General features: G+C 35.7%; 1 protein-coding gene across 2 annotated transcripts in view; it reads right to left on the reverse strand.

Annotated features, from left to right (window-relative positions):
* Nucleotides 1–11,549: 11,549 nt before the first annotated feature.
* The window catches only part of LOC122637485, a 32,152-nt gene continuing 19,038 nt past the window's right edge, over nucleotides 11,550–24,663 (reverse strand). For both annotated transcript variants that reach the window (XM_043829636.1, XM_043829635.1), the window contains exons 2-4: nucleotides 14,207–14,470; nucleotides 13,640–13,869; nucleotides 11,550–12,832 (exon numbers count right to left, since the gene is read on the reverse strand). In XM_043829636.1, coding sequence (XP_043685571.1) covers nucleotides 12,524–12,832; nucleotides 13,640–13,869; nucleotides 14,207–14,470 — 803 coding nt within the window. In that variant the 3' untranslated portion in view covers nucleotides 11,550–12,523. The remainder of the gene's footprint in view (nucleotides 12,833–13,639; nucleotides 13,870–14,206; nucleotides 14,471–24,663) is intronic.

Here is a 24,663-nt window from a genome sequence, read left to right on the forward strand (position 1 = left end):
CTTATTTGCTGTCTCTTAAAATAGTATAACAACGCACCAAGCGGCCGATAACCATGCAGGCAACTGTTTAAAAGCAACCACTTTTCATTGTTGGCTTTGCTCGCTTTTAACCTTAGTCACTTAACAATGGCAATAGCAGTAGTTGTTTTAAGTAGACTCTTACAACTTTACCCTTTATGTTTCTTCATATTTCAAGATTTATTTATTAGTGCCAGCAATTCATTTTTCTTATTATTATTGATTATTATCAGAAGAATTAATTTACAACGAGCGCGTCTAATACTTTTATAATAAAGCATTATTCTAGAAGGTTAACCTCAATGGATACGTTAGAATATTGTTGGAAACAATCGTGTCTTTGTATTATCCCTTAATTTGGCTTCCTTCTACGTGGCTCTACTCGAATAGTAAGAAAAAGAAGGAAAGTTTTCGAGTGATCGTTATTACTAGAATTGCAGTTACCAAAGTTCCACGATAAATAACGGTAGGAGTAAAATTTTACTACCCGAGAAAAATAGTACTTTTCTTTGAGCTTGTCATACGCGAAGTTCGACGAATTAAGAAACTTTATCGATTAGTTAATTTCTCTCTATCAATATATGTACTTCCATTAACGTGATAGAATTTCGTTTGATTGTTATTGTAGCTGCATACAATGTAATAGATCTTAATGTCGAAGTATAGTTGGATATCGCGTGAGTCAAAGCAATCACTCTTTTTCGGATACATGTCTAAGGGCCGTTTCGCCCTTATGATAAAGGATGACCGTTGATCCTTCTCTCGTCCTTTTCGACGAGAAAGCCACTAGCAAGAACTTATCGTATCCGCAAAATCTCTTCGAGACGAGACTCTCTCGAAATACCACCAAGAGAGTAAGAAAACTTATCAGATCGCTCGTAAAAAGTTATTTCCTGAAAACGAACTCGCTAACCTACCGTTTCGACAAAATCGGACAGTATCGTGTCGATTTTTCGAAAAGAAACTTTCCTCTGACAGCCAAACCCATGTATTTACAATAATACTACATTCGTACGTAGCAAAATTTTCTATATTTACCCCATCAAAAATGTTTTTCTCGAGATGAATCATCCGTCAATTAATAAATGTTTCAGTTAACAAATGTAACATTCATATTTTATATCTTCATCTTCCCAACATTCAAATGCTTTTAGATAAACAGGAATCTCTACGTTACTGTAATCTTATGTAAATGTCCGACCCTTCTGAATATAACATTCTCCATTTGTGCGTTCCGCGTGTTTGCAATCATTTTTGACGATCAAAGATATTTTGAAAATAACAAAAAAAAAAGAGAAAAAGCAAATAGGAAAAGGAAATAGAAATGACTATAAAGTCTGATTATAGGAGAAGTCGAACAGACATTTTCTGACCAAAAATCCTGATCCACCCTTCCTATTCGCAATTCCTTTTTTATTCTTTCATATCCTCTTTCGTTCTCTCGCTTTCTTTTCGTTTACTCACAGTTCGACACGTCGTGGACACAGAAAAAAAGTATATTTCGTGAAACATCTCAGCACTTTATCGCCGTGGGGAAATATACACTCTTTTTCTCTCTCCCTCTTTGAAAACGCTTGCCTACGAGAAAGGCAATGAGAACAGTAGTTTTATTTGCAGTAGAAACTCTTTTTTAAAGTAGAAAGTATCGATCGTTTCAGATAAAAATAACTATCACGTTAGTTCACTTCAAGCATACTAAACGTGGTTAATTATAAATTAGCATGTCATTCGAACTAACCGCGAATAAAATGATCAATTATAACTAATAGATCGTTGAGATGTAAATTTATTCGTATTTGATCCAAATACATTCGATATTTTCCAAGAAATTCAAATGATTTTAAACGGAGATTTTACGTTTCTAGGTAAAATAGTCTATTACCTAGGTAGAGAGGAAAAAACGATTACCGTTGAATAACGGTTATGTAGTAATGGCATTAGAGGACATTGGTCTGCCAATTTTATTCTAATTAGAACAAAAGCTCGGGTTCATCCAGCGCAAATCCCATGGAAAAAGTGGTACCTACGTCTTTTCTCGTCTTCCCAGCGAATGCACTAGCCCTCCTATCTCGGGAATAATTCTCAGGGAATAATGGAGCAAGCCCGTTCAAAAGTCCCATAAATTCACGAAACGCGCACCCTCTCCTATGGGGGCGCGAGGGATGTTGTGGGAGATGGAAGAGGTGAAAGGGAGACGAGGAGAAGGTGGGTGCCAGAGGCATCGAGATGTTGGTGGTGGAACTGACGGAGGTTGATGCTAGCTCTTGAATATATTGGTAGTAGTAAACGTCGGATAGTAGTGCGGTGAGCTTGTGGTAGCAACGATGGTGATGGCGACGGTAATGGTAGTTGTACCCACAGAATTCTATAGCGAGCGAGGGAGTTAAACAGCCGGAGGCTACCAATTCCCCGGCTGCTAACTGCCTTCAACGTACGGGCCAACCCTTCGAGCACTTTTCGTCGGGTATCGTGTAAGCATAACCGTCCTGCGTGTGCACATCTTGCTACAGTAATAATTCACCTGTGTGCTCTCTAATTGGCCCCGATTTAAGCTGAGTATACGGATGTAAAAGTTTTCATAGAACCTACTTAAAATATTATTTAATCGAGTCGCTATACCGTTATCGGTAGGATCAGGTACGAGCTTATAGATATATTGCGATAATTCCAACGAGATATTCTCTTTTAAATTGCAATCTCTACGGAGTTATGTATTTGGTTTCGATCGGTCGTTTATTGTGGTCCATTTAAAATCGCTGGAAAATCTTCTTTCTTTTTCTTTCTTTATTTCTTTATTTATTTATTTTTTTCTTTTTTTTTTTTTCGTTACAATCGATTAAACGATTCGCCAAATTTATTATATTGTAGTAGAAAAAACAATATCGTGCATTTAATCCCTTAAGTGTTAATTCGTCCTTTTCTCCCTTATTGAATATCAAGTTCCATTGAATGCTAAAAATAATGTTTGGATAAATTTTTGAACACTTTTAAAGGTCGCGACATTTTATTTATGTTTATTTATTCACTGTATCTTCGTCAAAGAAAGATCAAAGAATGGAAAGAGATAGAACTAAACGGGCAAATAACATTTTCTTCCGGAATATTAATTGCACAATTGAACGAGTCGGAGGGGAGGACGATAAGGAGTTACCTATTGCATTGCAAATTAAAAGAGGGGTTTGGGAGAAGTGGTTCGAGGTAACCCGTACCACCCAATGATCCTTCTGGAGCTCGTTGGTACGGTGATTCTCTTTCTTTCCGCGGAGAATAAGAAGGTGGTGTCTGAAAACGTAAAGAAGCGAAGAAAGGAGGAAGAAAAGTTAGAGAGAGAGAGAGAGAGAGAAAGAGAGAGAGAGAGAAAGTAAGAGATGAAAGGAGAGAGGTAAGTGGCAAGAATCGTCGAAGAGGAATAGAAGGAGTAGGGTAGAGGGGTGTGAATAGGGGTGAAAACAATTAGCCCGGCATCCTATCTCAGCTCGGCATGCATCAGGAGACGTGGGTGGTGCTCTTCGAGGTGAGAAAAGGAGATCGCTGGAGATGAGCCTCCATGAATATATCGATATCCCATTAGAGGTTTCCCTTTCTCTTCTCTTCCCCGGCTCTAGCAGAGTTTCTGCTAGACTGTTTAAAGAGTGGGCTGGAAGCCAGGATCGAGCCGATGAACGCTTCTCGCGTTCTCTCGTGTGCTATCGAAGTAGGAAACTGAGGAGGAAGAGAAGGTGGAAGAGTAGGTAGGTGTTATAGAAGCTGGAGGATGAGAAGGTCAGGACGCGAGGATGAAACTCGTCCGATGCTCCCAAGATGGTTGGGGCTTGTGAAATGGAGGTGTTCTGGTGCTTTCGAGTTTTGCCCTCGCATCGACAACGACAACGACGAGGACGACGACGAGGACGACGACGACATCGGAGGACTAACGGGGTCGACCTAATCCCGACATTAATGCCACGGCAGGCAACCACTATCCATTCCTTGCGCCTAAGAAGCGCTGTGCCATCGTTGCTACGTTTAAACCCTTCCTTCTATGTTAAAAGGAGGAAGAGAGAAGGGAGGAGAGAGAGAGAGGAGAAAGAGAGAGATAGTTATCGTACCTCTGTCTCCTTTCCACCTTCATCACCGAGATCTTCTACTTCCAGAATATCCTCCTTCGCATATCGTATCTTCGATCGGCGATCCTATTATATTTTCAATCACGTTTCTCCAAGATAGGTACTCCATTTTTTCGATCCCAAAGCTGAACGCGGTAACGGAGAAAAAGAAGCATTTTCTGATGTGAACGTAGGCTAAGCGCTGGATTACCACTGTTAGAGTCGAATCGACGCGACGGCTTTCCCATTTTTTCGGGTTTTTTCTTTTCCTTCTTTTTTTTTTTCTCTACGCGTCCCAAAACTTTCTTCATTTCGGGATCAGCTGACCACTCGAGGACGTCTCTAGTGAGTACGAATCGCTGTCTACGCACGAAGTAAATATTGGAAGGAATCTCTGTTAAAGTATCGTCGGGTTATTTAAGTCAGGGTTCCCGACCTTCCAATAGAAATTTATTTCTCGCTGCCCTTATTGCCGGGCTATGAGAGCGAAAAAGATATACATTTATCGAATGACTTTAATTGCGCTTTTTAAACGTTTTTCGATATAGAGGATGTAATTTGTATTATATTATACATTGAGTTTAGCTTCTCAAAGAACCCTCATTTACTTTGAACAAATATTCCTTCTATTACGGTAGACTCGGTTAATTGTACCTTTTTGACCATTACCTTTCGACATCGACAACCACAAGTTAATTAGTACTTTCTCCTTGCTTCAAGTACTTGCGGTCGGTGGTTTACATTTTTACGACGGTCCTTCCTACCTTCGTATCTATTTAAGTACGTATGTTCATTGTCGACTAACTCGTAAACTGACTCTATATTTGCCAATTTTCCGAGTGTGATTTTGACATTGAAGATACAAGCGGCGATGACTTTCGTAAACACGTAACAAAGTTTCTCGAGATGGAATAATAAAAATAAGTATGCAGTAAAGCAGGAAAGAGAAGATCGATTCTTATTTACTCGGGTTAACGATCGACTTATTTTTGGCTCGTAGTTATAACTCGTCATTGAACGAAATTTTAAATCATAAACACGCGCATAGATGGACGGTAGACAGAGAAAGCGAGAGAGAGAGAGAGAGAGAGAGAGAGAGAGAGAGAGAGAGAGGGAGAGAGAGAGAGAGAGAGAGACAAAGAGAAAAAAGAATAGTTGGTTGAATTTCTCGAAATAATATTTCTTAGATCTACTAAGGTAGAGTTGATGTACCGATCTAAAGGTAACTATGCCCCGAGGGAAGTGAGAAATGAAATTCCAGCTATCTCGGTACGTGGTCAAAAATAAAGTGAGCCTCTTTACTCGACTGGCCACGTGTAATAGGTTGAAAGAGACGGGGGATACGGTGCTAGGTAGAAAACTTTCACGGAATACCGAGCAGAGTACGATGGAGGAGTCATTCGCTTTCTCGGTACGTGAGCACACGTTTGTAAATAGAGGTTGATTCATGAATTCGTAACCAGGCGACCCTTGTAAAATTTGTTAACTTTCTTGTTCGTCGATGTTTAAGATCTTAGTAAAATTGAATGCTCCTTGGATAACAACACCTTTGTCGAATCTTATACCTATCGATTTTGTCTTCCTACGCACTCGACGTTTCTATTGTTTTCTTTCGAAATGACTTTTTCAAAAAGCATCGAAAAAACGAGAAAAAGTTTATCGGCAAAGAGTTCCATTTTAAAATTCATTAGATGTATGAATGGATATAACGTGTAAACATGGAACGGAAGCTTCGAGGAACTTCAAAGATACGCTTAGATTTCAGGAAAACTCATCTTCACGTTTATACACTACGTTTATACTTTGCTCCACGCGAGTCTCATTATCTCGATTTCTTTCAAGTCTTTTTCCATGCGAGGCAAAGATTGTGAAAGTGTGTTGCTCCAATTAGTACGTACAAGTACGTACAAACGTGACTAGAAGTTATACGGAAGACGTAATCCGATAGAATAGCACGTTTTATGGATACACCTTTGGTGTGTATGTTTAAACGTGCAAGTACGCATGAATACGTAAGATCAAGATGTATGCAATTTCCTAGTATTACGCGATATTCATATTCACAAAGACAACGATCTGTTGTAAAAGGTAATAATTAATGCGAATGGTACTTGAACTCGTCCTTATGTTAACCAAATAATATTCGAGATATATAATACATGTAACATAAAAATATCCGTGATATTTTGATCCAATATGATTCTCGATAATTATGTTAATGAGTTTGTATCGATCGAAGTCAAGAGATTAATTAATAGCAAACATCAACTCGCTGAGTTATCAATCTCTTCGTTAGTTTCCATCTGATATTCGAATTTCATATTCATTAGGCAATTTAATTGTCAACAGTGAGCTAAATCCACATTAACAATCGTAAATCGTAAATCAAAGGATGTACGATATCTCGCGATACATTCCTGTTATTCCTAGATAAAACTTTTAATATATTCTTGTTACTAAAAGAATTCTTGAAAATATGTCCCATCGAATTCCAAAGGAAAGAATATTTTTCCTGGACGAATCACTGCGATTCTTATCTCGACGAACTAGATTCTCAAGCGGACGACCAACTTTTCTAATGTCTCCATTTAAATACTGAAAATTTCACATTCGTTCTACTCCGGATTCCTTATCGGCAATGTTTCTCGAAGATGGAGATCTCGATGTTTTTGGCGAAATTCACGAGTACGATTCGTAGTTTCGTAAGGAGTCGTTCGAAGAATGGCCCGACTTAATTCGTACTACGTCATTGTCGATGAAAAACCATAAGATATACTTTCATCGGTCGGATTTGAAATCTCGAAATAAATTCCATTGGCTTCTTTCGCATAAATGCATGTTCTTCTTTTTTTTTGGATGTTGCAAAAAATCTCTCAAAAAAAAAAAAAAAAAAAAGAAAAGAAAAGAAGGCAAGAAGAATTTGATCCTTGTAAATTTTGTTGATTTCGATTTCGTAACAATAATTCAATTTCATTTACAAATGGACTTGATATCGCGGTAGGAACAATTTTCCGCAATATACTTAAACCGTATCCGGATGTGCCGTTTCCTCTGCTATTTCCGACAGATGGGATTATATTGTATACAGATAGTCGCGACCAGAAAAGCACACGACAATAATACCCATGTTGCTCGTTGCTAACGCAACGCTCCGCGTTCGAATGTATCATATACAAGCTAAGAGAATATGCGCCGTTTCGTAATGTAACGCGAGACCGCGTCGAGCAATCGCGCGCGCGCGCGCGCGTCTCTATGTACATATTTGTACGTATCATGTACGTGTGTGTGTGTGTGTGTGTGTATATACACTTCGTCTCCTCTCGTCCTTGTTTTACCTCGTCGCGCTGCCCAATTTTACCAGCCACAAGAGTCCTATGTGAATATTGCGTTCACGAGATTTTACATTGAAATAGGAATATCTCGTGTGTTTTTCTGTAACGAACATGTTTATTTTATATTTTATGTTTACCAAAAAGAAAGAGAAAAAGATAAATAGAAATAAAAGATATTCAATCGTACGATTAAACAAATAATTTGATTCTATAGTTATGTTTATCGATCGCTTTATATAATGTTCTTAATTAATTAATAATTTCTTCCATGCTAGGATTAACGATAAACGTTTATTTTATAATTTTACGATAAAAAGAAGAGAAGAAAAAAAAAAAAGCATGAAAATCATGTTTCCTTTTTAAAAGAATTTTTAATAAATTGATCAAACGAACGTATCTTCTTTTTATATTATAAATATTTCATGGAAAAATTGCTTTATAAATTTATTTCGTTCAATAGAGCAATGGTGCTTAAAATTATAACATACACATTACTTGGCAAATATTATATGTATTAGTCTGTTGTTAGAAGGATTCATTACCTTCCATTAATGACATATGAATTAACTGGGAAATCGTAGGTAAATTTGTTACTGTTAACATCATACATTTATGATAGTTTGATAAAGTTTTAATTCGACGGTAATATTATTCCTGAATACAATACCTCGTGAAGTTTAATAAAATTTTATTCGATGAAATAATTATTTTATTTCTTTATAAATCCAACTAAACGATTTTTCAAATAACGAGATAAATGGAAAAAATCTCTGAATCATTCTATTGATACGAATACCATTTACATAAAATACTTCTTTTATTTTCTTTTTTTTTTTATGGATATTAATTATTGATTATTATATTTGAAACGTGTATTTCTCTCAATGGTCATTACTATTATAGTTCTGGTACGATATTACATATTACATATTATTGTAATTTTGTTCCAAAAACGAGACCTTTAATAATATCATTGTGCGATCAAACTAAATGTAAATGAATCGTAATTGTATAAAGATTCGGCAATTTCTGTACGTTGAATCATGATTTTATGTATATGGTCATTTAATATATCTACATTGATCGATAAATGAATACCAAATGCGATTAACTAGATACTTTAATATTATTACTTAAATCAATGCAAATTAATTTATTATTGTTCACATTGATAACAAAAGTAAAGAAATACGGAACGTATGATAAGAAACAATTCAACGATAGAATATATCGATCGGTAGTTTTATGAAGAAAATTAGAAAATCTTTAAACTGCGAAACTATTAAAATTACCATAAACGCTTAACGAAGATCGAACGTTTGAGTTTTCCAAGTAATATTAAGTGCCGTTGCGTTTACGAAAGGGTAGATTATATCGATTTCGTATCAATTTCCGATATATCTTAGCAAACTACATACACACACATACATACATAAATAAATATTTAATACGTTTACACGGATAGTAGTTCTTCGATGTCGCAGCATCTTTTGTATACAGGCAAAGAACATCGATGAAATGTGTTTGTGTGCTTACGGTAAAATGTTCGATGAGTTAGTGTAAGTACAATATATGAAGTTTATTTTTATAACTCGGAACGAACGGATATCACGACGTAACTACATGATCCACACAGAGACCACTCGACGATTTCTCGATCCAAAACGATAGGAGGACGACACCGGTAAGAGTTGTTCTCTCTCTCTCTCTCTCTCTCTCTCTCTCTCTCTCTCTCTCTCTCTCTCTCTTTCTCTTTCTCTATCTCTCTTGTGAAGTAGCGAAAAAAGATTATACGGGTTATTCTGTGTCGAGTGATTGCCGACAGGCGTTTTAGTATCTCACAACGAATATAGGAAAACGAATGAAAAAGTCTGTTCGAGTGTAATCGCTCGTCGTGCACTTCAATTGTTTTATCGAACCGCTAGAAATCATGGAAAAGTTGTGGAAACGTCCTTCTTTGAGCGAGTTGATAGAACACAGATTCAACGATATCAATCCTTCAAGTAGGAGAGAATTTTTTCTTTTGCGATGCTCGGCCAAGCACGAACTCGTTCATCCATAAAGAAAGTGCAAAAACAAAACAAAAAAAGAAAATGAAAGCAAAGAAAGAAAAAGAAAAAGTATAGAATGACGAATAAAAAAAAAAAAAAGCTAGATAGATAATACATAAGGATCCTTTGATATTGATTTATATTCGTATACGATATATGTACTTACCTACTCTTTTCCTTCGTGTATACCTACACATTATGAGTAATACGTACGTATGTAGAATTTCGTACATTTGCGAAACTTCAAAGTCTGGTACGATATCGATTAGAATCGGTTCCGTTATCCTCCCGAGTCATTCACTCAAACTCAAAGCGTGTTTCATATTCCCTACGACGAGAGACGACACGATTTTTTTCTTTCAACAATTTCACAGTACCGTTCGAACCAGAGAAATTCCACGACTGATCCTAAAGAAGCAAACAACTCTGTTCGTGTTCAAGTATTTTTCGTGTGGATAACGAAAAAGATTATTTACTGATGCCTATCTGTAGAGGAAACTGAAGGGACTACTATATATATATATATATATCCCCTCTATTTTCAGCTTTATGGGATTTTACGAAAAGGCAACATGTCCGTTAGTCTTTCGAATACCAGAATCAAATAGATCTCGTATCGTCACTGACACGAATTTCTCGACAAGTTCGTTTTTTGTATTTTTTTGAACGCGTACCTATTCGATACAGCCTTCGGTTGCAACAGATTATCAATCGCGCAAAATTGCATCAACAGAGAGAGAGGGGGGGGGGGGAAGAGGTAGAGAGAGAAAGAAAGAGAGAGAAAGAGAAAGAGAAAGAGAAAGAGAGAGTGTTATACATAGTTTTGTATCGCTTTCGTTTTCGCTGTCTCTCTCTCTCTCTCTCTCTCTCTCTCTCTCTCTCTCCCTCTCTTTCGATAGACGGGAAATGGTAGGATCGACTTACCTTCGTCGTTGGAAAATGTCATTATCGAGTTCGGTGTCTCGTGAAACCGACTCGGATCGGCGCTCGTTACGCCTTCCCAAACGGACACTCGACCTCGTTTAAAGGTTCTCGAGGGCGTCCTTTCAGACCAGCGATCCTTAATTAATCTGGAAATCGAGTCGAGGAGAAGGAAGAGCCGAGTTGCGCCGATAGATCGAATCCAAAAGAGGTATAAAGAGAAAGACAGAGAGAAAGAGATAAGAGAAGTTAAGAGAGAGAGAGAGAGAGAGAGAGAGAGAGAGAGAGAGAGAGAGAGAGAGAAAGAGAGAGAAGGTGGAAAATGATAGGAGAGAAATGATGGGAGAGAAAACTAACTCGTTTCTAGAATCTGAGCGGCTTATAAGTACGACGGGGTTGCATTGGCCACGAGCAGTTTTCCTTCGGCCTCGAATAATCCCTTCGACTTTATTGTTTCTTTCTTCTTTTGCTCTCTCGTTCTCTCTCTCTCTTTCTCTCTCTTTCTTTCTTAAGTTTTCTATTTATCTCTTCTCTCTTTCATCCGTATCACTGATAATATCCTACATTCTTATCTTCCTGTTGCGTGTGCGAATCACATGATCTTTGCGATTAGAACTTATCCAACTATCGACGCTTCGTCTTTCTTTTTCACGAATAAGTCAAACGTTAATCTATTACTGTGAAGATTACTGCGAGACTGTGGAAGAGGAAATGAGTTGATCGAATTCGGGAAAAAAGCGTTTGGAAAGTTCTTTGTGAAGAGGCATTGACGGAGGTCTTTTCTCATCGATTCCTTTTTTACTTTTTTTTTTTTGTTTTTATTAATTTTTTATTAGTCTTTTTTTTATTTGTTTATTTATTTTTTTTTATTGTTATCAGATATTATTCTTTTTATAGGTAGGAGACATTTCGATAGTAAGTCGACAGGTTTTCGTATCTTGTAAAATAAGTATGAATGCGAGATAAACATTATACATATATATATGTGTGTGTGTATATATATATATATATATATATATATATATATATATATATATATTCGTATGTGTGAAATTTTCGACGAAAACAAAGGGAGATTTCGTCCCTTCTTTTTCCTCTTTTTATATAGTATACGCTTATTTATCTGTAAACATTTTTTTTTTCTTTTTTCCTTTTTAAGTTTTGCTTTTAATTACTTTCATTGTTCCTCTAATTCACTTTCTCCGACTTTCGTTTCAACGCGATTATCGATAAATCTATACGCACAATCGTACACTATTTACAACAACGTTCTTGTAATTCTCGACTTATTTATTTCTTTTCGCCTTTATATTCATACGTGTGCGATAACGTGTATGCGATGTGTATATGTGCATATGTATCTGTATGTATTTGTATATTTAATATATAATATATGTAATATGAGCGTATAGGTACGTGCGATGCGATAACCTTGAAAAATTCCGATATAAACACATCATTTCTCTAGCTAAGGTCGAACACGCAGAAATGAAAAAGTATCGGCAGATAAATCAGAATAGCATTTATTACAATTTGCTTTCGCGGCACGAGGAAGTATAGAGAAACATCAAAAATTTGATTTAACGTATGCCTTTGGCACATTGAATGAATATTCCTGAATCTCGTATTGCTTGGTCCGTGATTAACGAATTATCGTCGTATTGTGTGTTCGTGCGTACAAATAATTAGCCTCAGATTATATCAAAACGAATAAATAAATATTACAAAATAATGACTCTTCCGTAAGTTATTTTTAACGAGTCGCATAATTTTGACGTTTCTCCGTAATTGGATTTCTTGTTATATCCTTTTTTTTTTTTTCTTTTTATTTTTATTTAATTTTTGTTTCCACGATAGCGTATTTGTGTAGAGAACCAATCAAACGTACGACCTTAAAAATAAAAAACATTTCCATTCGGTTCACTAATTTTAATAGAGAATATTATTATATTCGCGACGATTACTAAGAACAAGAAGCATCGTGAATTCGATTTTGATTAGCGCGATATTAGACACAAACGAGAGTTATCACGGTAGAGACATGGATCGATCATGAAAGATCTTTCAATCTTGGAACTCACAGTGCCAAGCTCGATCGATCGATCGACCAATCAAGCTAATTCCAACTAATTCGCAAGAAGCACAATAGCATTGTGAACGAAGGGACGAGAATTGAACTCGAAGCCGACTTCGGGGCTTCTTGAGCGAGTCTTTCATTACTCGCCGCTAACGTGGCAGTTTTTTCTGTCTTGAATGCTCGTACGTTGGGTATGTCTGGTAAAGAAGATTGACAGACCAAGTGGAGAGTTCCTCCAGGAAAGTGTTGCCGTTCCAAACGCAAAGAGAAACTCAATTGTGAGACTGATATCAGGATTTCTTCGTTGTGTCCAGTAGTTGGTAAATCCGTCGTTATCGCTCTGTCTACCTGTTGTCGAGATAAAAATCACAATGCTATGTATGTTCAAACGGAGAGAGAAAACAAAAATAAAATTAAACGAGAAAATAAAACGAGAAAGGAAAAAAGGAAAAAAAAAAGAAAGCAGTAATATCTCTCGGAATACGATCGGAATAATCTTTAAGAAAGATTTAAAACACGATGAACGATAGGATCGATAATAATAATTCCAGTCTCGTTAATTTACTTGATTAAAACAAAAGAGAAACGAAGGATTATATATATATATATATATATATATATATATATATATATATATAGAAGGATTATAAATATATTCAGAATATCAATGTTGCGGTTTTAGGTCGGTCGATTGAAAATTTATGACATTGTTACAAGAGCATATAGATGTACAGTAGTAAAGTATGCCGTTGGACGGGTGCAATGGAAATTGCGATTGTGCACAAATCACGTTAGATTTAGGTACTTTGGCAATACGCCAAAGGCAATTGTGGTGCTTAAAGCGTAACATGAAAAATCGTATCTGTTTTCGCGAATAGAGCAAAGGGATGAAGTTATTTGTGAAGCGATAAGAGCGTTAAGTTCAAGCATGGCCAATATATCTATTTTACGATAATTTTATGTATCTTCGAATTTTCTTCGAAATATCTTCTCGAAGTTTCACTCATTTCTACAGCCTTCAAACGATCAAATATTTTTTGGGGCGTAAGTCGATTGCGCTTAACACAGGTACAACCATGTAATTCGCGTTTTTCTAAGGACTGCACTTTTGTGACGTGACGCGTTTTCTTTAGACATTAACGACGCTTGACTCACCTCTTTGCCATTCAGAATAAAGGTTAGCACTGCTCGTGGGTAACTCAACGCAGATGTGCACGCAGCTTCCAGGACCTCACCGATCTTATAATAAGGTCGAAAGCCGTCAAGAACAGGCGGTTTTGTCGGTAGCACTGCGACGCTCATATTTGCCTCGGCATATGTCATACGAAAACTCGGAGCCTCCGAAGACACCTCGCATCCATAAGATCCGGTAAGATTTATTTTTTCTGTCGATTTCAGGAAAGTCATGTCATATTTTTAATCTCCCACGTGTCACTATTTCTTTTTTATTTATGATAAAATATCGGTAATATATAGTTACGCAAACTCGGACATTTAATTATTTATACCGATAGAAATATTCATAAATGTATATCGATCATTTATTTTACGATAATGGATACCATTAATTAACAAAAAGACTGATCAAACAAGTAGAAGTAAAACTAATATATATGGTAAATATCAAAGAAAATTTGAAATTTCCTTCTCCGTTCTATTCCGAATATTTTATTAAAGGACACGAAAATATCATCCTTTCATTTTAATAATTCGATTACATACCTCTGCGATTGTTCGATTGTCCCAGTAATTTCACTTGTCGTCCATTGCTCTGAGCAATATCCACGACGATGCCTTCGACGTGAAAATATTCGCTAACTGGCTCTGAACTCGGCATAAATCTGAAGAATTCGACTCCATCCTTGAACCATTTCACTGAATAAAGATCCTTACCACCTAGATCGTATTCGCATTGCAAGGTGACTTCTTCCCATCTTGGGTCCGCAAACATTGGCACGTCCAGTCTCACTATTTTTGGTTCTTGCCCTGAAATAATCGACAACACGCGAGAATTATGATCCGCTCGTGCGTGAAAAATATAGCCGAATCTGTTCCGAGTCGACTCATGAAAATGCTTTCGATAACACGTGGTGCAACGATCCGAACGATCGTTATTCTAGTCGGTCTTTTAATAAAACAATGTTTACGACGATAATCCTTGTACGTTGATTCCTACGAAACATTATGTTATTCAATAAATGCCTAGTTTCAAAATATTCCTTTCAAATTATTCATATCTATCTTAAAACGTCGTTCGATAAAATCATTTTTATCTTACGTATAAATTATTACTTCGATATAATCTTTTATTCACAATTTCACCTATATAGATATAATTCGATAATTATAAAAGTGATCCATGTTAAATTGCAGCAATGCGTTTAACTTAATGATCATTTCTGATTCCGATTGCAATTAAAATTACAGGAAAAAATTATTTCTCAAGAATGAACATTTACCACATAGTATTTACTTTTCTTGTTCGTTATCATTATAAAAAATAATTTTCACATGGCAATTATTTATACTCCTTACGAGTACGAGGCAAAAAAGTGAAAAAAACATTAAACAAATAGGTTAATGAGAATCTTACCCAAGTAATACGTGAGAGAACATATTTGCTACGTAGACTTTTGTAGGTGCTTTTACGTTGTTATATTGTAAATGTTTCATTATTAATCCGTTATACGATCGCATAATCTCTTGAAAACGTTTATGTTAAACCGACCGAGATCTGTGATAGGCGTTCGAGCATAAAGCTTTACTACACATTTACTAAAACGCACTGACCGATTCAAATGTGGAAACGAAAATACGGTGAACGATTGCCCCCGCGTTTTTCTGCGATTTGAGAATTTTAACGAGACCTACTCGAGCTACTTTTTCAAGCGTATCGCCCCACTTGTGAGAATTATTTCCATCCCTCGTTGTGCAAAAATTCTATGTGCGGAAATTTCCTATAAGAGAATTAGAAAGCTGAAGATCTCGACTAATAAAGATCAATGTACGAAGAAAAAGTAAAAAAAAAGAATATGTACAATAATAAGATAAATTTTCGATCGTGTCTCCAACTATTGTCTAAATAACAAGATCCCATTTACCCTCGAACCGATTAATATCTCTCATTTATACATTTTACGTTGTTAACTTCGAACGATGCACGTTCAAACGTTCGTTTAAAAAAGATAGACAATTAGTAAATTCAATCTGAAATGAAAATATTCTCGTAGGAAGATCGAATGCAAAGTGGGAATAAGAGAGAGAGAGAGAGAGAGAAAAAAGGAATATGGGATTAAAAATAATATAAATTTTTGTTCGAGTCATTTACGGATTGATCGTTCGACGGAAGAACATTAATGTATTTATCGTGCACCAATCGTCGCTCAGCGGTTGCCGCAAACATCGTTGTAATTAAAAATATTCGTTTAACCAACCGTACGTGTAATTATCGCCGTCGAAATCGTGTATTCAACGGGTCGAAGCGTGTTGCGCAGAGTATAAAATGCAAAAGAGGGGAAGACCGACGGACGTTGGAACGAAATGTTGGTCCGAGAGTTGAGAGGGGGTTGTTGCAGCAAACATTCATTAAGATCTTTCCTGGTGGTGTTCTATAGCGATCGATAGAATGCAAAATATTTTTTGCTTGTTATTCGACAAGAAAATTGGGCGAAACTTTGTTGAATTATTTATACGTTTATAACATTTTTCGTTAGGATCTTTTTATCCAGACATTTTTTCTCGCTTTTGCCAGAAATATAAAAGTAAAGAAAGGATCCATCCAATTTCATGACGTTTCATAGTAAATTATTAGCAACGTACATACACATACACGTTTATATCTACGTACACGCATTCGGAAAAGTGTAAATAAGTATGTAATTGCATTATTTCATTATTTCTCGTTGATACAACGTTTTAATCCCAATCGGTCGTAACGAATATATGTTTCTTAGCGAATAGACAAAGATACAGAATAATTGCTGCGTAATAATTAACCAAAGGCACTTTTCTGTTTATAAATGCTTCCGTACTTTGTGATTCGATAATAACCAACAGCAGAATTTTCCGAAACAAAAGGATAGAAGATGAAGAGCCTTTTATAATAGCTTTCTTTCGTGATGCCGCATTTACTAGTACAGTGGTCCATTCTTACGATGATACTACACTGAATTCCCTATGGTTTGGTGGTAATTTGACCAGAGGCTTCGCGGAACAATAACGAGAGTTTTTAAATAATTCGTTGCCTTTTCAGGACCTTTGTGTTGGTACAAGCGGTAGTTAACTGCGATACAATAGGGTCCACCCCTTCCAGCTTTAGGTCCGTTACAAAGTCCTTAGGGTGTACGGGAACGTATACTATATTTGGAAGTTCATTTTGATAAATTAATAAAGCTGGCTACCCCTCAAGAATGATGTTTGCACATCACTTGAAAATACGAAAATGGTTAATATGTATTTATTATCTACTCGGCCATTATCTTCTATAGAGAATATTATGAACGTAATACAATATATATATATATATATATATATATATATATATATATATCTTCCGACATTATTACAATTCAGTTAATGAACTGACGATCAAGACAAATAATAACTCAAATAGTACGCAAACCGTATGTACGAACATATGTATCTACATCTAATACAATGCATCATTTGTATCAACAACTACAAGCGTTAGATCCTTGTGCATCAAATCGTCTTCCAATTAACGTAATGGTCGAGACTAACAAATATTGTAAACTGCATGTATTCCTATTTTGCGCCGTATAACGATTATACGATATTTATTTTACTGATTTGCGATAAAATAAGGAAAAAAGTGTTATGGAATATGCGAAAATCGATAGGAAAAATTTTGTTGTCTACGTTTCTCTGTTATCTAGAATTACTGCTACTAATAAAAAATAAATGAATAAATAAATAAAAAACAAACAGAAAGAGGAAAACAGAAAGAAAATTATGCTGATTCATTATAGCTCGCCAAATTAATTTTTTTTTTTATCTTAACCATGATGAGATATGCTACGTAATATGATCCATATTATTTCCTACCATATTTTTATACATGTCCAAGAAACTATTACGTTTCTTATAACTGTGCATGATACAAAAAATTCTCGGATTAACAGGACAAAAAGCGTTTACGTTTTACTGTCTCTTATGACATTCACTTATATTCTTGTATGTGTATTATTTACTTGCTCAATTTCCTATGTTCATTTTACTTTCGGTAATCGTTATAATTACATATTCACGTTCGTTCAAAGTACTTAAGCGAAGTTCGAAGTAGATCATATTCGACGTTAAACTTAATTCCTCTACTAGTAAAGTAAAACTATACAGCTTATTAAAAGTTATGTTACTACATATTATACACTTTATTCTACAAGCCGTGCTAGTTCGGCAAGGATAACGATCGTTGCGTCGGTTATCGTTCATAATTAATTGTTTTACTTGAAAGAGAAGAAAACTCTGAATATATCTCTTGTATTTACCAACGAGAAATTATTTTACTTTTATCTCTTCTTTATTCCACCCAATTCGAAAATGCTGAAGACAAACATTTTGCTTACCTTCTCTCTCTCCCTCTCTCTCTCTCTCTCTCTCTCTCTTTATATATAGTCTTTATCTTTCTCTTTAATTTGATCATCCTTTCTTTTTCTTTTCTTCTACTCTTCCTTCTTCACTTTCTATCTCTGTTCGGAACAGTAGATGGGTTCTTGGCGTACCAATTACGCTGGCAATTAGTTTAATAATCACCAGATTAATTAATATGCCACGCGACGGGCCAGAGGACGGAAGACAATGGTTCTCCAACGCGATCCGCCTTCCTGTCGCGTTTGCTCTGGCGTTATACTAAAAGAGATGAATAGAGAAAGAGAAAGAGAGAGAGACTCAGTGAACGAGTGAACGAATGAGTGAGAAGCTTCAAATCGTTTCTTCATTAAACGTAGATACTAATGCGACAAGAATATTGAGAGTCTTTTAAATTTAAAGAATTTTGATTTACTTCATTTCCTTAAAATGATATACTTTGATGCTTTGATATTGGAAGTTAACGTCGTACTGTACGATATTAAGGCCTCGTTATGTATACAACTGAGTTTAAATTGTCAACATACAAATAATGTTTTTGTTTCGGAAATAACCTTTACTTGAAAATACGTAGATCGATTTTACGTAGTATATAACACGTACGTAAATAAACACGTAATGATCGGGGCAGCTCGTTCACGAAAAGATTTCAAAACAAAATTAAGAAAAAAAATTAGTAATAATAATAAGAACCTTGATGTCGTGAGATCATGCGAGAAAACGCCCCGAGATAATTTAAGTTCGCTTTGCAAAAGTTCTTCAAACTTTTTCTTCGTAAACGTTTTCGAGTTTCACGATGGTAAAGGTAGATGTAAAAACGTAGAAAAATAATTAAGCATATATAATATATATGTATATATATATATATATATATATATATATATATATATATATATTGCTGCTTGTGCGTCGAATTTTAAAAATAAGTTTAATATCGAAAAATAATTAAAATACGAAAGAAAATTACATTATCGTGATACGTAATAAGTTCGAATTTTACCTACATACACATATACGTACGTCACGATGCAACAATAGCTTTACCTAAAGTTTCCTTCCTCGTTTCCTTTCTTTTCTTTTTTTTTTTTCTTCCCTTTTCGTTTTTCCATTATTCTCTTCCAGTTTACACTTAGCCGGATCAAATACGAGCGCAACTATAGCGCAACGGGTAACCACTGTTAACGGTGTTATTTGTTCGCTAATTAATCGACCAATAAATTCGGCGAAAGGGAAAGAGTGACGGAGAGCTCGTTGCTTTGACCGTTTCAGCTCTCTGTGTGTACGTTAGCTCTCGAGTGTCGACGTATAGTACGACGAAAAGCGATAGGTTACGAGAGAACTAGAGAGGGGGGTATGAGGGTAGGAGAATGAGGGAAGGAGAATGAAAGAGAGAGAGAGAGAGAGAGAGAGAGGGTAGTAGAGTACGAGGGTAGCACGTTTATTCGTTCACTTGCCATCGTCGCGCGTTCCAACGATTTGCTTTCCATGCGTTCCTGCTTGATCCTAACCTTTCCCTCTTGATCTTCTTTTTTAGTTCGAATGCGATTGGAATCTCGTGTTCTCGTCGCCACGAGCCATTTTTTACAAACGAACCCATTCGTCGAATCCGCGATAGCTTATCACGATATCTCTCTCTTTCTTGTTTTGCGCTTTCCCTTGTGCATTCTCCACCTTCCCCTCCTTTCTCTTCTCTTCCCTTTTCATTCTCCCTTTCTTTCTCTCTCTCTCTCTCTCTCTCTCTCTCTCTCTCTTTCCCTTTCTCTCTCTCTCTTCCTCCCTCTCTCCGTTCTTCTTCACTGAATATTCCGATCGAGTAGAAGCGATCTCAACTTTTTTACGTTAACTCTAATGATAGCGTTTAATCGATGGCTGCGCGTTGAATACGAAAAATGTGGGACTCGATCTCGCCAGTCGATTCGTTTGCTCTTTTTTCGTTTTATTCGTGAGCTTTTACGAAGCAGTCAAATCAGCCGTGATTAAACCTTATCATTTATCTCGTCTTCGTACTATACGTATCCTTTATAAAGAAAAATGTGAAATTTCTTTGAAATTCCATTGGTAAAATAAGTTAATGAATAGAAATCGATAAATTACTGTCTCTCTCTCTCTCTCTCTCTCTCTCTCTCTCTCTCTCTCTCTCTCTCTCTCTCTCTCTCTTTCTCTCTTTCTCTCTACAATAATTTCATTTTTATCTCTCTTCCTATATCGTATTTTTTTTCTCCTTTTTTTTTTCAAATGTTTCAAAATATATTCGAGCAAAATCAATTTCCAGAGTTTCAAGTTGTTCGTTTTCGAAGCGACGTGAACGCTTCAAGCGTCGTCAGTTCCGGTGAAAGACAAAAAGAGAAAGAAATAGAGGGAGGGAGGGAGAGAGAGAGAGAGAGAGAGAGAGAGAGAGAGAGGAAAAGAGAGGAAGAGAGAGAATGCGAATGCTTCGAGCGTCGTCAGCTTCAATAAGAGACAAAGAGAAAAAGAGAATAAGAGAAACAGAGAAAGAGAGAAAGAGAAAGAGAGAGAAAGAGAGAGAGATTTTATTGACGCAAATTGGCCGAAATTTCGTAATCGTTTGTTGAAAGCCTATGCTCGTATTCTACCAGTGTTGGTGCCTAGTGGTTTACGAGAGATGTGGGCGGGTCAGGAAGTCAAGTGGTCAGTCGCCATATCTTCTTCTTGTTTCTTGTTCTTACTAAGACCTCGCAAGACTCGTCAAGGGGACTCTTTAACGCCACGCTCACACTAAATCCTCTAATATGTACGCGTATTCCACTTACTCTTCCACCACACTACTATAAATGCGCGAGTATTATTTCTCCGCTTTGTCCTACGCAAGCACATTTTTTTAATTCAGCTAACCAGCTGCACGAGAAACGTTGTTAACGCTCGCGCATCTTATGGACGAAGAAGGACAATACTCTTCTTCTAACTTACTCGAAAACATAATAAAGCGAGATTCTTCTTAAAACTTTTTATCTACGTCGTCCTGGTTTAGAGAAAAGTAGATTTTTTTTTTTTTTCTTATTATTCTTCTTTGTTTCTCTCTTCATCTTCTTTCGAATTAATAAAAATAACATACAGAATATTGGATTCAATTTCATGATTTAATGCTGTTATTTGTTCTTACGTATTCACGTATGTTCGTCCGATGGATATTACAGATTTTTTCTTCTGTTTTTTTTTTTTTTGTTAATAAAAATCGATAAAGAAAGAGAGAGATAAAAGAAAAAATATCATATAGCTTAATATTTGTTTTTTCATTCTTACGTCATCATGCTATGAGGCATGTTAATAGATCAGAGATTTTTGATAAAAATCAACGGACAGAAATAGAAAAAAAAATAGAGATAGAGATCGAAGAAGGAATATCACATGTAATTTTTCTATTCTTATGTCATCACATCGACTATGTGACATGTTAATTAAAATTAATTATTCGAAAGTAGAAATTTATTCGGAAATCATACATTTTCTTCGATTCCGTTTTCGCATTAATATTACCAAATGCATATATGCATGTTATACATTTCCTTTCCTAATAATTTATCGCAGACGTTAAATTGGTAATGAAGTAGCGCGTTCGTACATAGATTAAATTGTAATTTACGAGTAGAATACGTGCATGAAATTTGCGTCTATTGAAGTGTGAAGTTTACTCACTTTTCTCTTTTACTGTTTTGTTTTTGTATTTATATATTCAAGATAATATTAAAATTGAAACGAAAATTATAATTCATCAATTAATTGTATGTTTTAATTTCAATCAATTCGATATCATTATTCTTTTAATAAGTTAATTGCGTTATATCATAAAGTGAAATAGATAGAAGTTAATCTAAGAAAAAAAAATAAACAAAATTCTTAAGTAATTTCTCTATTACTCTTATTGGCTGACTGTAACAGTTTTTACGATTTAAAGTAAGTAGTATTCTACAAATCATTACTCCTCATTGATTTCAATAGAGATGTCGTTATCAAGGATAACAAGCGTTTATTGAAAGATAATTGATAAATAAAAATCGAACTAATAAATTGACATTCCTATTTTATTACGACTAGTTAAAGTGCAATTGATTATTTTGTCGTTTGTTATTAATTAAGAATTGAATATTTTTGTTTAAAGCCAACACATATATCCAGTTAGAAAGAAATTAATTTTATGAATAGGATAAAAGATTACTATTTTTGATATACTCCTACTTCCTATGAATACTCCTATTCGTGTATAATCCAACGAATGCAAAAACATAAAGACACAAAGAAGACGCATACATCGTATTTATCAAATGCATTATCTAATGAACTCTAGGACGGAAACGTCAAAGAAATACGTCTAATTCATAGTATTTGTACGTATAAAAGAAAGAAGGAATATCAAGATAAATGCAGATTCTATTATTCGCAACAACCACGTATTTGAATTCTTTCAATATAAGACATCACGAAGAAAGGAATCATACATTAAAGTAGACGACGTTAATTATCTCGACTAACATCGAGATATTCTAATTGAAAAGTTTCTTGTCGCACAAAGAGTTATTTTTCAGTTTTACGTAATAAAATATTGCACGACTTAATACACAGGTTAATACACGCAATATCGAAATAGGGAAAAATATATATTCATACACTGTAATTCCATCGAAATGAACGAGCAATCATCGAAGAAATTCGTTCAGATGGAAAAAGGGGAGAGAAAAAAAGAAAAGAGAAAAAAAAGAGGACAAAGGGAAGGAAAAATGAAAATGACCAAATGGTCGAGTGAAATCGTAATCGAGTAGACGAGTAATAGAAAGGTAATGAAAGAGTGCGATAAGAATGAAGGGAACAGTGGAAAGTGGTTGATGAAAAGGTAAAAGAATGATCTAAGAAAAGAGAGAAGTAGCAAGGGATGAGCTCGTTCGATAATTGGTTCTCAAAGTAGCCCTTTCTCTTCTCTATCTCTTTCTTACCTTCTATCATCGGTCATGGTATTCCAGCCACGGGCTATGCATTAATTCGGGAACGATCCCGCGGGAGGAATAAGAAATGCTGTTATAAGCAAGGAGCACGTTGCAACCAGCTCTATCTCTTTCATTCCCTCTTTCTCCTCTTCCTCATACCCTTATCCTTCTACGGATAATTGCTTACGAGTTTACCCACTGTCTAGATCTCATCAGGCCTCTTCTACCTCCCTTTCTTCCCTACCAGATTCTCCATCTCTCTCTCTCTCTCTCTCTCTCTCTCTCTCTCTCTCTCTCTCTCTCTCTCTCTCTCTCTCTCTCTCTCTCTCTCTCTCTCTCTCTCTCTCCTCACACTCTTTATCTATCGTACTCTCGGCCTCGTTTCTCGTCCTACGTGCTGCCAACGACAACACGTGGCTACTACTATCACGCGTCCACCCTGTTTTGCAGATGCAGCTGCGACCCGCGATGCAGATGCAGATGCCCCAAGGGACTCTCGAGAAATTGGCTCCTACTATCGGAGAGGCTCTAATGTCTTACGCAATAATTAATTCCAATATTCTAGAACAACTGTAAAACAACGCTATAGAAAAAACCAACGAAGTTAAGGTTTCCATGTAATTCGTTCATTTCCTACTCGTTTCATCTTGAATTTTAATTTGACTTTAAAATTCGTCCGTTCGTTCGTTCGTTCGTTCGTCCGTTCCTTCCTTCCTTCCTTCCTTCCTTCCTTCCTTCTTTCTAGACAAAGAAAAACGTCAAATTAATCTAGGCTACTTGTAAAGACGACTCCGGTCGACTTTCATCATCGCTTTGTCGGCAACGTTTATTTCGAAATAAATAGAAATATTGAAACTTTTCCTTACAACGTTGTTTATCGCGAGAGTTGAAAATTTTTGAGTCTCTGTCACGATAGAGTACACTCACTATTATTGTCCTAGCGAAGATAATCAATGCCTGGCATCCCTCCTTCGGTCCATTACGAAATTGCTTTTCTCTTCTCTTAGTTATCACCGAGCTACGCGGGACACGAAACTTTCAGGTACCGACCGCATGAGCAAAGATTAAAAATATGAAAAACGGTTCTTCGTATATGTACACACAGAAACGTTCTTGGCAAAAAAAAAAAAAAAAAAAAAAAGAAAAGAAAAATAAAAAATAAAAAAAGAATTTCCATTTTAACATCGATGTTAAAATGTTCAAATATTTCATTTTATAATTGTTCGCTGTGTAAATTTCATAATTAATCGTATTATAAGATTACTATAACTCTTTATGCGAATGTACATTTTAGTAATATATGGAGGAAATTAACATGGACTTCCTATAGTTGTTTTTTCGAGTTATATCCGAAAGAAAAGATTTCATTTGTCTTTATCATTATTATATTTTTTGTTTGTTTGCTTTTTTTTTTCTTTTTTTCATTTCGATTTCGTTTATTTGTTTCGGTTATATGTATTTCTTTGGAGTTACATATATTTCTTTTCACAGTCGAGTACAATTGCTAGTTGCTATGGAATGACAGTGTGGGAGGACTACTGTAATCACGACAATGGAGAAACAACCGTATCCGTTGTTCGTCGTTTCGTATAACGAGGTAGCTGATGATAGCGGCCGTTACTATAGGACAGAAAA

This window comes from Vespula pensylvanica, chromosome 2 (genome assembly GCF_014466175.1).
Source record: "Vespula pensylvanica isolate Volc-1 chromosome 2, ASM1446617v1, whole genome shotgun sequence".
NCBI classification, from domain to species: domain Eukaryota; kingdom Metazoa; phylum Arthropoda; class Insecta; order Hymenoptera; family Vespidae; genus Vespula; species Vespula pensylvanica.